The 16,185-nt window shown below is 40.8% G+C and overlaps 1 protein-coding gene across 6 annotated transcripts in view; it reads right to left on the bottom strand.

Annotated features, from left to right (window-relative positions):
* GALNT18 (polypeptide N-acetylgalactosaminyltransferase 18) overlaps positions 1-16,185 on the bottom strand; it is a 328,676-nt gene that overhangs the window by 225,235 nt on the left and 87,256 nt on the right. For 3 of the 6 annotated variants that reach the window (XM_055723132.1, XM_055723134.1, XM_055723131.1), the window contains exon 2: positions 8,853-9,118. In XM_055723132.1, the coding sequence (XP_055579107.1) occupies positions 8,853-9,087 (235 nt within the window). In that variant the 5' untranslated portion in view covers positions 9,088-9,118. Of the gene's footprint in view, positions 1-8,852; positions 9,119-9,260; positions 9,611-16,185 lie in introns of those variants that run through there. The other 3 variants (XM_055723137.1, XM_055723135.1, XM_005442705.4) reach the window with 3 other exon arrangements.

Here is a 16,185-nt window from a genome sequence, read left to right as displayed (position 1 = left end):
TGAGACCATAAATTTTCAAGATACAGGCAGAGAATTTGGCAATTATGTGGTATTTAAGATACGCCAATTATAACATGCATGGATATCTAATTGCATACTTCAGAGCTCACATCAGTCTCTCATCCTTATCAGTGAAGCCAAGATCTACAGTGGGAGAACAGACATGGCTACTACACAACATGGTGACGGTTGCCTACTGCAGGATTCTCACAGTCTTTCTGGGCTGTTACTAATGGGAAAAGAGACCTTCTGTCTGATTCATCTGAGCAGCTCCAGCAATGAGTCAAAACTGCCACCAACAGTCTGTATAAATTTGCCCATATCATCCCTCTATATGCCTCTCCTCTGCCCAGCTCTGGCCAATGTTATCCATGGAGAAAAAAAAATCTCCAAGTCAAGGGTTCTGCTACACATTTCTACAGCACTGATCACAAGACAGCTGGGACTTCAGCTACCTGCACACAGTGTTATTGTCATAGAAATAATAAATTTTTAAAAACATAATTTAAATGAAGAATATACTAAGAATCCATTATGGACTTCAGAAGACACATTCTGGCATTTTAAAGGCATTTCAAAGTAGCAACTTGGAACTTCCATCTTCCTATTATAAAGAAATCAGAATATTCTCATTTGTTCATTTTCAAAGCCAAGTATAGAAGGTGCTGGAGAGCTGTAATAATTACAGTCATGGTTTTGGCTCCTAAAGATACCAGCCTTTGCCTCAGGAAACTCAGATATGGTGTTAAAAATAGCACCTTGGTTACAAAACATCAGTTGAGCAGAGGAAATTTACAAAGAAAATGGAAACAATGTTGTTACACAGAGAACATCCTGCATTGGACAACTGTAGTCAGATTTAATGGTAACAGCAGCATGGAGACAGAGCATTAAGTTTCTGGTTATCTGGCAATTTCAGTGACTACTCAGTGTATCTGTCCACATTGTCCCACCAAACAGCCTGTTTCTGAGCTACTTCTCAAGTCCCTAAAATAAAGGAGCCCAGAAGTTTTTGAAGAGGCTACAGAACACTGGAAGGCGAAGGGCAGCACAGAAAGATTCCTCCACAGATGATGGAAGTGCTATTGGACTCTCGTCATAATATGGCTTAGTGAACAAAATAAGGAAGACTATAACATTTTTAAATATTTATTTTTTAAAAGGGGGGGGGGGGGGTTTAAAAGGAAAATAATATAGCAGACAGAGAAAAAAGAATTCATCTCAGGGGGCATGACAAGATCTGAAGTTAGTTTTCACTTCTGCATTAGACAAAAAAATAATTTCATTAAAGAAGTAGTTTTGCTAGTTGTGGACCAATAAATTACTTGACTTATAAAAAGCAGCTACACAACATCTACTCTGGACTCAGGGACAATCCCAAAACACCACAGCATGCTGCCCTAAGTCCAGCCTCCAATCTCCAGGCCAAGCATAGCTAACAACATAATCCCATGGCTGCAATAAATGAGGACAGCCATCAACCAGCTAATGCCCCATTACGTCCCTTGCCACAATCCATTCACTAAGAGCTGATAATCAAGTTCCTGGGCTGTTCTAATGGCAACCAAGGATTCCCCATCATCCTTGGGAAGGCAGCTAAGCCACCTTCACAACTGCCACCACTGTCTCAAGATCTGAGCCCAACATTCACTTTTTAAAATGACAGTAGATTTTCTTTATGTATCATGTCTTTAACATCCAGATAGGTAATACTAGCTTGCCTCATCATACTGCAGCTTATGCATCTTTCATAGTGTAATGTTGACACCAAGACCTTTCTGCTGAACACAGATTTAAACTAAACAGCTTCTGTGGCTGGTCCCAGGCAAGGGAGCAATGTTAGGTAGAGACATCAACCTATTGACTCTATGGACAATGGAGAAACCACACAGCCCATGCCAAGCTCTACAAGTGTTTGTAGTCTCCTTTTGTAATACAATGGAAAGAAAGCCCTGTATTTTGCACACATGCACTTGTAGGTCCAGATCCTGTACTACTGGCTGCAGAGCGCTAGACCCTTTCATCAGCACTCAGCTCATGCAAGAGAAAAAAATAAACTACCTCAGCCACAAACAAACACTGAGATGTGATTCTGGAGTTCTGTCCTGTTCCTTAAACACTGAGAGTATAACTAGCGTGTCGGAGCCACCTCTCAAAACGTGTACAGTAACACTCTTGCATATGTTTCAGAAATACAGACACTGTACCTTGTGTACACATACAGCCATCTTTTTCTCACCCAGTAAACAAAGAGATGTATCACATCATACGGTGGCCTCAGCACCAGGCTCCTCTAAGCAAAGGCTCTTTTGAGTTTTAGGCCTTGAGAGACGTCACACCTCCCACTGCTCTCTTTGCCTGCCCTTGTGTGCAGAACAGTTAATTGGCAGATCAAAATCAATCCCAGGCTATGGTATGCCCAAGTAGAAGAGTGTTTTTTACACTGGACTGCTAAGGCAGATATTGCCGTAAGAGAGTGTGATACTGGGACTGAGCTGATCTCACGTATAATACAGAATTTCCAGCAGCTATGCATAGGTCTTGCTTTATTCATGTGTATTTATTTTTTCACATGTATTTATCCATAGTTTGGTCATGTAGATAAGATCACTTGTTAATAACAAAATGGGCGTAACAGTCTAGCAGAAAGTCAAAAGACCTACGTTTGAATTTCTGCACAGCTGAAGGCTGCTTGTGTCAATCAGAGCAACATTTTCCAAAGTGACACCTAGCCAGCATAAATGAAGCACTGAGCTGATTCCAGAACCTTAAGCAGAATAGCTGTCTCCATCTCCACACAGCCATAAATCATCCGCTCAAAGATTGTAGTATGCAATCCACTCTTCCCAATGAAGCTGGGCCATTATGCAGAGATAAAAAACGTCAACAAAAATGAACTTTTTCAGAGAGAAAAGGCAAAATTCTCTAGTTTCACAATAAGAGAACTTGTGGAGGGCAGAGAAGTCAGTTTCCAGCCTCTGCTCCCAATTCATTTTTTAACCTTTCATTGAAGACTTTCATGTGAACTACAGAAATTGTCTAGACTGAAGGAAACAGATTCCAGGTCAATCCCCTTTCCGATTACAAAGCTACCACTCGTCATCACTTTGTAGCCAAATAAAACTTCTCTTGTTTCTGGCTCAAAAGACACAATCTCAAAAAAAAAAAAAAAAGCAACTGGCATGCTATTCCCATTGTATAAAACTGAAGAATTCATAGAGCAATCTAGTTGACAATCAAGAAGACAAGAGAACTCACTCTGAAAAAACAACTTTAATATTAAAAGAATCATTAAATCTCCAGTAATAAAATACAGTTACTTCAATAAAGCCAGATTACTAGTCCCCAGTTTCGGTCACTGCATCCTAACCATAGCAAAATACATCCTTGGTGGAAGAGCCACCAAGAAAGACTATAATTAGAAAAGAACTAAAGATATTAAAACCATGAGAAATAGTAATAATGTTACCAAGTTGTGGTCAACATAAGCAACATCATTAAGTCTTCAGTACATGGCCCTTGAAATACCTGCACCTCCAGCAATGCTTGCAAATTTACAGCAATTTAAGTCTTCCAGCTGAAATCACTATATTAAGGTTCTCTTTAAGGCACCCATTCCTAAGCATGGAAGAACATGACAGTTAAATTCAAATTAATCTGTACCGACATGCAACAATCTAGAGTGACTTCAGAAGTCACAGCCTAAGGAGAAAAAATAATGGGATTAATCCTGCATGTCTTACATATCCAAGTAGTTCCTTCTCTTACAATTAGTCACATTGGGACAGCAGGTCTCTCTGCTTCTACAGAGACTGTAAATATAGTGCCCTCTGTAGCAGAGCAAGAGCTGTGTTCCCAGGACTACTGTCTACTGCTGATGTGTTTCTCAGTAGAATAAATACACTGCAGTGAGTGATAAACATGCGTAATTGCTTTTGAGCTTTAGGGAAATAAGCTGGGGGGGGTAACAATTAATCGTTCCCAAAAGGAAAGTAACGCAAGTCTGATACACGGTGAAGTGCCCATGCAAATCCTAGGGAGCTTGACTTTAATGAACCCAAGCTGTCTAGCCATCTAGATGGCTGCAAAGGATAGCCATCACAAACCAGAGGTTTATATACCAACATTTTTCCTCATGTTTGAGATCAAGAAGAAAATAAAGGGTAGATATCAAAACCAGAATTTACTTACCCAAACCTTTAGATGGCTAAAATTAAGAATCTGGGTTGACTTTTCTCCCAAACCTCAAAATATGCAACTTCTGAAAGCAAGTTGTTCCACCCTAACACCTGTACACGAACCAGGGAATTTATCTCACACTGGAGATCTCTCTCTTCCCCAGCTAAACCACAGAGGGTGACTGCATATCCAGCTATGGGATAGCTAACATTAGCTGAAGTAAATCCACAGAGCAAATCATTCTAAGCAGCAGGCTGAGAGATAACACATACATTTCCCTTCTTACAAATTTTACCAAATAAGTCCACACAGTGCTTGACATTCCATTTATAACAGATGCAAGAGCTTGCAAAGATGAGCAACCAAAAACCTAGTACAACACAGATGTCTTAGTAATCATCCATTGATCTTAACCAGGAATCCAATTCATCCAGAAACAAACTGTGTGTTTTCAAATTTAACTCAGATCTACTCTATTTATTAACTGCATGTAATTTATTAGAACTAGGAAGTTAACATGACATTGCATAATACAACAAACAGGATGGTACACATGAGGTGTTTTAAGTGATATCAGCTTAACCATTGCATAGCTTTTCAAGAAACAGGTTAAACTCACCACCTACGATGGCCTAAAGCTAGGCTGCAGAAAAAAATAAATTGCTCCCTTATGGCTAGCGTTTTTTGACTTGTCATTGTTACAAACTAAGTATCTGATTATAAGCAGCCTGCCTGTTCATGTGCGCTTCAAACTGCACATGCAACTTAGGGCAGTTTTTTAGTGACAGAGCCAATGCATGATGCCTTATTAAGATGAACAAGGTGTTGTGATCTGTCTGGAGCACTCTTGTATTGATTTTAATAAAATGAGAGTGTGGGGTTGGTTTTTTTTGAACCAGTATGTTTCTTGTGAGCTCAACATAACATACTATTTTCAAATGAAATTGAGAAAAACTGATTTCGAATTCTAGGTTGGAACCACAGATATTTCATTTTACACGATATTCATTAACCTTAGTCCTTTAAGGTATTCTTTCTGGTAAAAAAGCTCAACAGAACTAGATTATACATGTGCCACACACCTTTGGTAGACATAAAAAAAGACTGCACTTTGCATAAAACTATCCATCTGCTCTTTTCCTTGGTTTCTTTCACACACATCAAAACACACACATAAAACTAATCTCAAAAAAATATACCACCTTGTTGGCAAACTCAAAAGGAACTGGAAACTGAGTTTCTCAGTAGATATGTTCTCAGAGCATAAAACATAGGGGAGTGGGTGGGAGAGAAGAATCTCTGTAGTACTAGCAAGGTAGCATTCAAATATAATTAACACCAAATCACCACCACGCACTGCCACAGAAAAGCATGCAGGTTGTTATCATCATTGTAAAAAGGTAAAATGATTTGACCAAAACTATCTTGTAAACTGTGGCAGGCCATAAGCCAAGAATTCATGATTTCCAGGCTTGAGCTCAAGTTCCAGCATCATGCCTCCACTCCACCAAATATTTCTTCCTGGGGTCCATATTGCCCAACTAGACTGCAGTGCTGCCAGTCCTGCCCCAAAGTGTCCTACCACAGAAGTCAGTATACAGATGCATGACTCTTGTGCAGCACACCCATAGGCTACACAACACATATTGAGGAAAGAAGGAAGCAGAGAAGAACCACACAGGCAGAGCAGACATACATGCTCTTACTCCATTTCTAGCATCCAGCGAAAGTGTGCAGAGAAATTATTATCCTTCAACGTTTGCAGAAGCAGCATGAATACACAGCAGTGTAAGATGTGCAATATGGCAGGTACATATATGTGCATTCAAACTTTTCTATTCTTAGCCGATATTGTACCAATATTTCCCTTTCCATACTGTTCTTTCCAAACATGAGACATGCATACTTTCATTGTCTCTAAAGTTCTCATATCTGAAAATCTCTTTTCACTCTGATACTTTTCTTCCCATGAACATATCTAAAAATACATACTTTAAAAAGTGTTTTATATGAGGGCACCTTTTACTCCTTCTCATTTCCAGGACACTTGATAAAATATTACAAGACTGCAATTTATATGCTAAAAGAATTCCCAGATGGCATCTAACTAAACAATTCAATCAGAAAACAAATTAAAATGAAATATTACCGTAACCCCATGTGTAAAATGTGGCAGTTAAAGCTCTCTGGTATTTGCAGGATATCCTACAGAATGCAATTCTATTACCCATGCTAATTTCATGCCTGCGCAGCACTGGAGAACATCTGAGCTATTAACACCTCTCTCCAACATAAAACTAGAAGTGGTCCAAGGAAGAGTTTAACAACAAACTACAGATAACCCCTATAACCTTGTCCAGAGCCATTATGGCAGCTGACCCAATTTATGGCAATGAATCTCACACTTATTTCTTAAAACTGACCTTCAAGCTCATCCCAAACCCAGTAAAGCTTGGGATATTCCTTCCAATGACTTCAGTGAGTTTTGCACCATGACCCAGAACTCACAACATTTCACAGTGCTAAGCACAGTCTGATTAAAATAACATCTTATTCTGCAATATCTGCCACAGGAATTCTTTGTGAACCCCAGTTATTATGATATGGCAAGTAAAGCATAGAAAATCCACTTAGGGATAATGGTCTGTGCCTTTTATTTCATTTATTTATTTACCTTAAAGAGTAAGTGGTTTCAATAAGGTATGAAAACTTTGTAAACTTTATTTTTCCCCCCCTTAATATATTTTAGTATTTATTGCCAAACTATTCACTCAAGTATTTTTAGAAGATTCTTTTTAACTTTCACACAATGTTATTTAAAGAAAATATCTTCTGGTTTGGTTCATGCATAGTCACAAAAAGTCACAAAAAAAGTTTATGCTCTACGCCATGCTACAGTCTCCCCTGATTTAAGTATATCTTTTCTCTACTGCCCTGAGAAGAACCACCGACCAAAAAACAGGCCAATATGGACATTGTTATTTTCCTTGAAAAGAAGTAAGAGCATCTGAGCTTCACAACAACAAACCTGAAGGAGTTATGCTCCAAATTCATATGGAAAGCCAATTAATTTCACATATCTAACTCCTAAGAGCGCCTTGTGGAAAATCCCTGCCTTCATACATGCTTCCACAGTGCACTCCACTGGCACACAGACAAGAATATATTTTCTTTTCAAAATCCATTTCAGGAATCAAGAGAAATTTAGGGACTCCATAAGAGAACCTAAAACTTGAAGGAGCTGCTGTAACTCATCCTTCAGGAAAAAAAACAGTAGTATTTCACTGATCTACTCAAGATGACAAGACTATCTAAGAAACGAAGGCATACACAAACTGAACGGTGATACATCATATTTAAAAAATTATTAATACAAGTCATAGAAAAATAGCTGGGCTTTGATAGTGCTGCAAATTTATAAGCACTGACAAGCAGGGGAAGCCCAATTCACACAGGATTAGCCACCCCGCCTGCTCCAAATGTCTTCATGTTCCCAGAAGCCCAGCTGGCAAAAGCTGCATGGAAGCAAGTGAGATTTTTTGCACTGATAGGCATCCTTTGCCAGATAGCTTGCTCTCCCTTTTCAGATTCAGGAGAAACTAGATTTGGGATTTGAACACTCAGTAGAGGTTACATAGAAAGCAGGAAAAGATGGTCCCTGTAGATTTGGTAAGAGCTCTCACCTACCCCCACCCCCAGCCTCCTTACTATCCAACCCACTTTAGCAGACTGTGGGAATGACTGTATGATGCCATGCAGATGATGAAAATACAAAGGAAGACACTAAAGATCACCCAGCAAAGCAAAGTCATGTGAAATCCCAAACTCCCAGGAAACAATCATATTCTTCCTCTCCGTTTGCTCACTTCAACCCTTCTCCTAGAGCTCCCATCAAAAACAGATCAAATTAAAAAAGCATTACACAAATGAGAGATTGCCCCAGTTATAATCCCAAGTGGCTCCCAGCATTATAGCAGCACTAAGGGAAAACCTTCAGCACACCCGGACACACACAGACTCTCAGCACAGATTAACGGAGTCAGGTTTACAGGGGGAGGAGAACGAAAAATCCCCTCGCAGCAACCCATTTTGGAAAAGAAAAACAACAAATACAAAACAATGTCGATAACAGCAAGAGGGAAAGAGGCTCCCGTGCCCTTCGCGCCGAGCCCTCCCCGCGGACCCCTACTTCAGCAAGGCACAAACAGGCACGGAGCTGAGGTCAGGTTTATTACAGCACCAGGCCGAGCCCAGCCCGGCGCGGCTGCCGCCGCTGCCCAGCGCCCGGCTGCCCGGGCCGAGCCGCCCCGGCGCCCTCCGCCGCGCCCCGCCGCCCACGGCCGGCTCCCCGCGGCATGGGGGCGACTTCCCGCAGCCAGCGGCCCCGGCACGCCGCCCCGCGGGAGGGAGGGGAGCGGGGCAGGGCCCCCCCACGCCGCCCGCCTCCGCCGCTCCTCTCGCCAGGCGCCGGGAGGGGACCGCCGGGGACTCCCACACGCACCGCAGCCTCCGCTTAGCCCCCGGCTCTTCCGGGCTGAGGAATGGCTCTCCCCGGTCGCGACAGAAATGTCACACACACACACACACCAAACGCGGCGGGAGGGGATGGAGACCGCACACGGCAATCGGCGGGGCGCGGTGAGGAGGGAAGGCAAGCGGGGATAAGGTGGTACCTTGGATGTGCTGCTTGATGACATTTTCCAAATGGTCCAGTCTTTCTATAATCCTTAAAGTGTCCCCTTTGTCTTCCTCTAACTTTTTTTCAGAGATCGGCTCCTGCACTTTCACATAAACACTGGCAATGTAGTTGGTGACCCAGCCCACGTACAGCAGGCAGACGATGTTAGTCATTCCACTCAAAATCACGCAAGTGGACACTAAAGTTTTGGTTTTCCTGGTGCACACCATCCTGAGATCCCTCCATATAGCTCCAAAAATCCTGTGATCCAAAAAAACAAAAATCAACTGCGATGAAAATAAATCCGTTCCCCCCTTTCCCCGAAACGGAGACCACTCCGAAGTCAGTAAATTTCCATGCAAAAAGTTCTCTAATCCACAGAATAAAAATATTTGTCGCCTACCTAGAAGGAGAGGTGGGGGTGGGGAGGGCTGATAATTAAGAATCCTGGATTTTAGTACATTAAAATAGCTGAAACTTTGCGATAGCAGTGCCGGCAGCAGCCCGGCAAGGCGTGCCAGCCGCCCGGCTGCCCGCTGCTTTTAGGCGCCGCCTCCTGCCACGGGCATCAAGGACGCGAGCAGCCCAGTGCCCAAGTGTTGCAAACTTTGTTCCCTCCGACGCCGCTTCCCATCGCAACCGGCCACAGCTCCAGAATCAGACCCCGGGAGCAGCCTGCCGAAGAGCGGGGCTTGCTCGGCCGCCGATTGACAGCCCCCTCCTCCAATAAAGCGCCTGCTCTGGCACGGAGGTTACTGCCATCACCGTATGGCCGACGGGGAGCCGCGCGGGGCGGGGTTACGGCGGGGCCCACCTGCTCCCCGCACACACACGGGCGCCGGGGCCCCTCCGCCGTGCTGGGAGGGCGGGGACGGCGGCCTCCGTGCTATTTCTGTAGCTGGCTGCAAAGGATTTCCAGCCTACACAGGAAGAAGCAGCAGCAGCAGCCAGTTCCCCTTTGCTGCTAGGTGAACGCTTGGCTGGAGGGAGCAGCCGGTATCATCAAGATAGATGCTCACACGGACAGTCATCCATTTGCCTGGAGGGGTGAAACCGGAGACGTGCCTCTGGCTCTTCGGAGCTATCGGTTCCACAGCTCCAGATACAGCGACCACCCACTATTAGAGTATGTTTGTCTTTCAGCCTGCTGGCGTGCCCCCCTCCCCGAGGAGGTTGTATTCTTAATAGCTTAACTGATGCTTGCACCCACACCAGCAAGCTCCCCAATATCCATCCATCCCTCTCCTCCACTTCCACAGCCGTACGCTCCGTCAGAGCACACCCCGCCAGTGTCAGGGGCAGTATCGGTAACTCACAACCTAGTTCAGTACATCCATGCTGCTTTCCTCTCTTCACCTCAATTTTACGTACACTTTTGGAAACACACTAACAAGGCAAACTCCTCTCAATATGAAGCCATATTGATTTGAGAGAAGGCACACAATAAATTAAACTCTTCCACTCCTATTAGACAGGGACTTTCGTACTAAATAAGGTAATTTTACTTTGATAGTCTTAAGACAGAAATCTAACATTAGCATGACCAGTATTAGGAGCAATGAGGCACCCGTTAATTAACATACTTAAATTAAGTACTTATCCATTGAAAGCAAGTAGTAACAAATGTTGTGGACCATACCATAGTATGTAGCCACCCTCCACAACTGACCATTACACTGGGGTTATCCTGTGTGTGCAGAAAGCACAGCAGATACCAGGACCTACTGCTCTGAAGCAAACACATATGAGCATTCAAACCCTGTGATACCTTGAACGTACATTTAAATATATTAAAAGAAATACAAGTAGATTATTTGTCTTAGGGTTTGGGGGTGTTATTTTTAAATTAATTATAAGCAAGACCCAGTATTCAAGACAAAAGGCAGGCAACTGTCCTTTCCATCAGTTGATACCACATAGAAACAGTAAAAACTGCAGATACTCAAACACTTACAAAACCAACACCAATAGAAGTGGCAGTAAACTCTGCCAATGAAGCTCAAAAAAAACCCTGCCTCCTTAGTCTTCTAAGCCTCTCCGACAATTCACTGACATTTCAGTCAAACTGTAACCATTTCCCTAGCGATAACGCTAAAGGAGGCTATCCCGAGAGAACTCATTTGGAAATTAGAAAATATAAAACAAAGTATTTGAATGGAAAAAAAGAGTATACAGTTATGTTTTAAGAAAAATAAATATTTTTAGTAATACAGGGAAGTTTGCTCAACAAACCAGTCAATAAACAATTTCAAGCTTTATAAAAGACAAAATATTGACAGAATACACCAGTACAGCTCCATCACAACAGTCAATTATCCTGCTTGGCCCGCAATGAACGTTTGTCTACAGCACCATTTATTTCCTATCTTTTTACTGAAGTGTTACAGCTTTGCATGTGGTAGCAACTGACAGCACTAAGTATGTATTGCTGAAGTCTTTAATGATAGTGTTATCCAGACTTGCTTTAATCTTTGTAAACTCTGCCTGTAGTCACAAAATACAATTCTTCAGCCCAGGCAATTTAGGCAAAATCCAGGACTTAGCCTTAGACTTCTTGATTTAAAGCAAAACTTATCTGAAATCAATCCAGATAAGAGATGAGTAACAACCATTAATAAGTCATATTGTCCATAGAAGTTTATAAAATATTAACAAACAACTAACTGCTTTTATAAACAAATATGAACAGTACTTGTTACTAATGACTGTCAGTACATCTGTAAGTGATATAAAGGTTTGAAAAAAAGATGGCTAATGTGCCTCAGGCCTAATGGGTTGCTTATAACAGCACATAATTGATTAACTTTTTTTTTTTACAGTAACTATTAATAGTTCATTAGATCTTTGCTCCCAACAGTTTTCTGATCATGTTTAAAATAAAATTTCATTTATAACTAGAATCTCCTACTACCAAAGCTACACTCCTCAACAGTAGAACAGTAATTCCCTGTCTCTTCATCTAAGCCTTGATTTTACTGAAGCTAGTGTTAAAACTCTGACTTCACAGTAAAAACCCCAGATGCTTTAATACATGAAAAATAAACTTGCTTTCTTGTCTCTGGTAACAATATTCTAGACTGATCCCCTTTAGAAGTCTTCTTGTACAAGTTTATACAAAGTTAGAGGTATTCAAGTTTATGCTGTTTAGAAATTGGTTGGTTTTGTCACATTGATTTATTGTATAATACTATAACCCAGATGAGACCCCTTTGTGCAAGGTATTATACAAATACATAAGCAGTCCACTTTTAAAATTTAATTGGAACAAAACAGGAAAAGGAACAACAGAACAGAAATACCGCCAGCCTCACATTAAAGTCAGGGAGAAAATTAAGTGATAACATTCCTAAATGGTTATTTTTTTGAATACTTAAATTACAGGGGAGTACAAGATCTATGATATTTGTTCTCTTAAATCACAGTGCTGTTTTTGAAAGTTCTACTTCAGGCAGTTAAGCTTAAGGCACTACAATCTACTGCATGGGTCATTAAAATAAGTGTCCGATTTTATACTTGTGCTGATACTGATCTGCTGTGTCATGCTATGCAAATTATTTCACTTGTTTCACTCTAGATAACGGAAAAAATAATTTCTTAACATTTGTATGTATCACAGGCTTCAATATGGATTGCTCCCAACTACATTACTGTAATAAGACATTATATCAACCAGTGCTGAGGAAATATTAACCTCATAACCTAGTAAATACCACTGCCACTTATCTTGCACTAAAATGTCCCATAAGGAAAGTAATTCAATTAGTATTTCTTACCTATCATTAAGGTTTAGGGAATGGAAATAATCAAAAGAAAGATGTGTGTAAGAACTACATTATTATTGGTGCATTTTGATGCAGGCTAAAATATATTTTAGTAGTAAGAGGGTCCTTCAAGAAAGCAGTAGCAAAACATCAGAACCGACAGTATTTACACGCCATTTTACAAGAACAGGTTTCTTACACCTGGTTAGAAATCAATGGAAAAACTTAACTTTTTAACATTTTTGATTGCATTCTAGTCAGATTCTTAGCTGAAATCCTAGTAGTTGTGAGGGTATGATCTTCATTATTATCTAGTACAAGTAGATTTTCTTCTATTATTCCTTCCCTGTCACCCACAATGATCACATTTTTTGTTTGGAAATTCCAAAGGCACTCAAAAGCAACGCAGCATTTTATATTGTGGGAAGAGACGGCCAAATACATGTAGAAAAATCTGCATTACCCTGAATAGGTAATTATTTTTGAAGCTCTGATGTCTGGGTCTGCATACACATGAATCAAAAACTATCTGTCTCTTGAGCAGAGATTATCCCTTCTGCAGATAAGCTCTTCCCAACAGTTCAAGTTATGAAGCTGTTTTTTTAGCTCCCCCAAAGAGGCAGCTTTCTGTATTTTGAGATAAAAGTCATGAGCTCAGTTCCCAGGAAAGCAATCTGATGACCTTTGGTATCTATTGTCCCTAATCATCTCCTCTCACTAAATTTAAACAAACCTCAAAACTTTTACTAAATCATAAGGCATATGCAGATATTGCAGAGATACCTTTCCATATTCTGGAGCTGGGTTTTGTAGCAGGGATTTGTTATATGGATGTTGTAGATTATGAACATTAACTGAATGCATAAAAAAAGGCGGTTGGGAGGAAAAAAAGGCTTATGAAATGAAAAGTGGAGTGGAGGAAGACAAGAGAAAACTAAAATTGCTTTTTCACTGTTATGCTGGGATACATTATCATAATCCTCACTCCTCTGGTGTTCTCTCTCTTCCCCACTGCACTTTAACTCTCTCGTGTGCCTTCTTTGGGTCCACATTTGCTCTCTTCCTTTCCTATTATTCCCTGTCATCTTTCCCATCTCTTTAAAAATAACCACTTTTAAGTTTACACTAGTTGTGCTACACATCACCCTTTGTGACATTTTTATGAACCATCAGTTCCTTTAGGTTACGCAGGACTCCTCACTTTTCACTGCTTGGCAAAGACTGCTCAGCAAAGCATCAGCTACAGCAACATTCAGCCCCATATTATCATACTGCAGTCTCCTAAGGAGGAAAGGTAACGCGGTGCCCAACTCCCAGACATTCAATGGCATTCAGATAGCTAACATCCATGAAGCATCATTTCGAAATCATTCACCTAGCATTGAAAGGAAGAAATTAAACAGCATAGACGCTACAGAAACAAGAAAGAGAGCGTGTACTATTTCAAGTTGAAAACTGAACTGGATCTTGTCTTCTGCACTGAGCTGTCACTGCGTAAGGCAATGAGAAGACACCTCATGCAAAGGGAACAGAACAAAGCTAACAGAAACATTAAAACATCTAATGGAACCTATGTACAGAAGCAACCTGCAAGAGATAGGGGCACATGGGTGCATGTTGTCTTCTTCATCATCAGATTCATGCCTTAGAAAACATCTTCCATCCCCCTTATACAGTTGCTGTAAAATTTATGTCTGTCTCATTTCCAGATGGCATTTTCCATTGTCAGTGTTTGCCAGGCTTATCTTGTCCATTTGTCCTTCCAAAATGTTTTTCTATCCAAAACATCAAAAATCACTTTATACTTTAATTGATCTCTGCTATGCTGTTTTATTAGTTTTATGTGCTGGTGTGATTCATTTTTTTCTGGCACCATTACACTGCACTCTTTGCCGCAAAGCTCTCAGTTAATCCATCTCAAGTGAATTGTGTGACCAGCAATTCACCAGTATGAGTAAAAGACACAACATATGGTCCTTTACAAGTGGCATGTCTACAGTTACTCAGAAAACCATTACGTTCTGTTCTTTACAAAGCTGTCATGTGTCTACACCACCCACCCCACCCCCCAAAAGACAACTCTGTCCCTAAGCAACTTCAAGGATCTTCCTTTTTTTGTGTTAAACCTCAGATACGCCGAAGTCGATTTCCAGAGACTGCAGCCCACTCAATCTCTGAATATTTTTACGTTCAGAACCAAAAAAATTAGTAAACACGAAATCATTTGTGATATCTAAAAATCTTGGCTTTCTCAACCCAGTTCTCAGTGCTGTTTTTTCTATCTTTAACTATAGTTAAAGTAAATATATTGTATAATAATACAAATCATTGTACTATGTCAACCAAAAACTGATGTAGCTGAATATCCTATTTCCAAATACCATCTAGCTCTGAACACTGAGGGACAAGACTAGTCCTTTTGACAGGCTTTGCCTGGCAAAGCTTCAACACATTTAATGACTTAAACCCTTCCTGTGTTGGAGGTTGCAACCAAGCGATTGCCTACAATGGCTATGTAAGCAATTACAAATTCACAAATTAATCCCTTTTTGAACCTGTACTTTCTCATACTCCAAAGGAACGTGAACTATCACCTTGCAGTCATCTTTCCATCTGTGATTGTATAGGTCTATGTATGGCTATTGGCTTATCTGGGTCTCATATATGCAGCCCTTTCTCACATGACAGGAACTCCATACTTCAATTACTTTTTGTCCTTTTCTACTTTCACCTTTTTTTTTTTTTTTTCTTTCTTTTTTGAGACGGGATGACACGGCAGCCCAGGCTGATGCATCATTTTGTAAGCTATCTTGTTCTCAAGCTTATTCCTGTTCAGCTTTCTCAGCTGTCACCAAGACTCAAGTTAACCTCAGTGAACTAGTCACAAAGATCTCCTCCTCAGCTGTATACATATAAAACCCAGTAATAAACCAGATGTAGTTTTGCAGGTCTTTCTAGGTGTAGGCTGCCTCACATCTTGCTGTTTCATCAACTTGTCATTCAGGATTATGGCTTCTCCAACTTTTTGCAGTTAGCCTTAGAAATTACTATAGTGAGTATGGTATCCTAACTATTTACGTGCTTGTCTAATCATGTCTACATATGCTTAACAATGCAGATCCCAGCCTCCCCTCCCTATTCATGATTCTCCTTTTTGGAAAATAATGACTTATTCCTATTCTTTGTTCTTTCTGTCTTGATCAGCTTTTACTGCATGAGTGGAGTTTCTCCCTATGCATGGGTATCAAGAGCCTTTGGAAAGCAAACTCCTAGGAAGGCTTTGCAGCCCAAATGCCAATTAAATCCAGCATCAACTGTATCACCACTATTCATATGTTCTCCCAGGTCTCAAAAAAAAAATCAGTAAATAGGTGTAAAGTGATTTCCTTCAATTGCTCCTAACAGAACTATTTATCTAGAGAGAATATGGAAGAAATAATCATCCTCTGTCTTACAGGTACAGGAGAAAAAAAGAGTACTGCAGATTTTTAGGCTTCTTACAAAGATTATTTTTAATTATTTTTTTTCTTTCTGGAGGCTTAGAACTTCATTTTGTTTCAGAGGAAT

Source organism: Falco cherrug, chromosome 10, assembly GCF_023634085.1.
Source record: "Falco cherrug isolate bFalChe1 chromosome 10, bFalChe1.pri, whole genome shotgun sequence".
In the NCBI taxonomy this organism is placed as follows: domain Eukaryota; kingdom Metazoa; phylum Chordata; class Aves; order Falconiformes; family Falconidae; genus Falco; species Falco cherrug.
The sequence above is the reverse complement of the archived record's forward strand: the minus strand, read 5'-3'. Positions and strand labels throughout refer to the sequence as shown.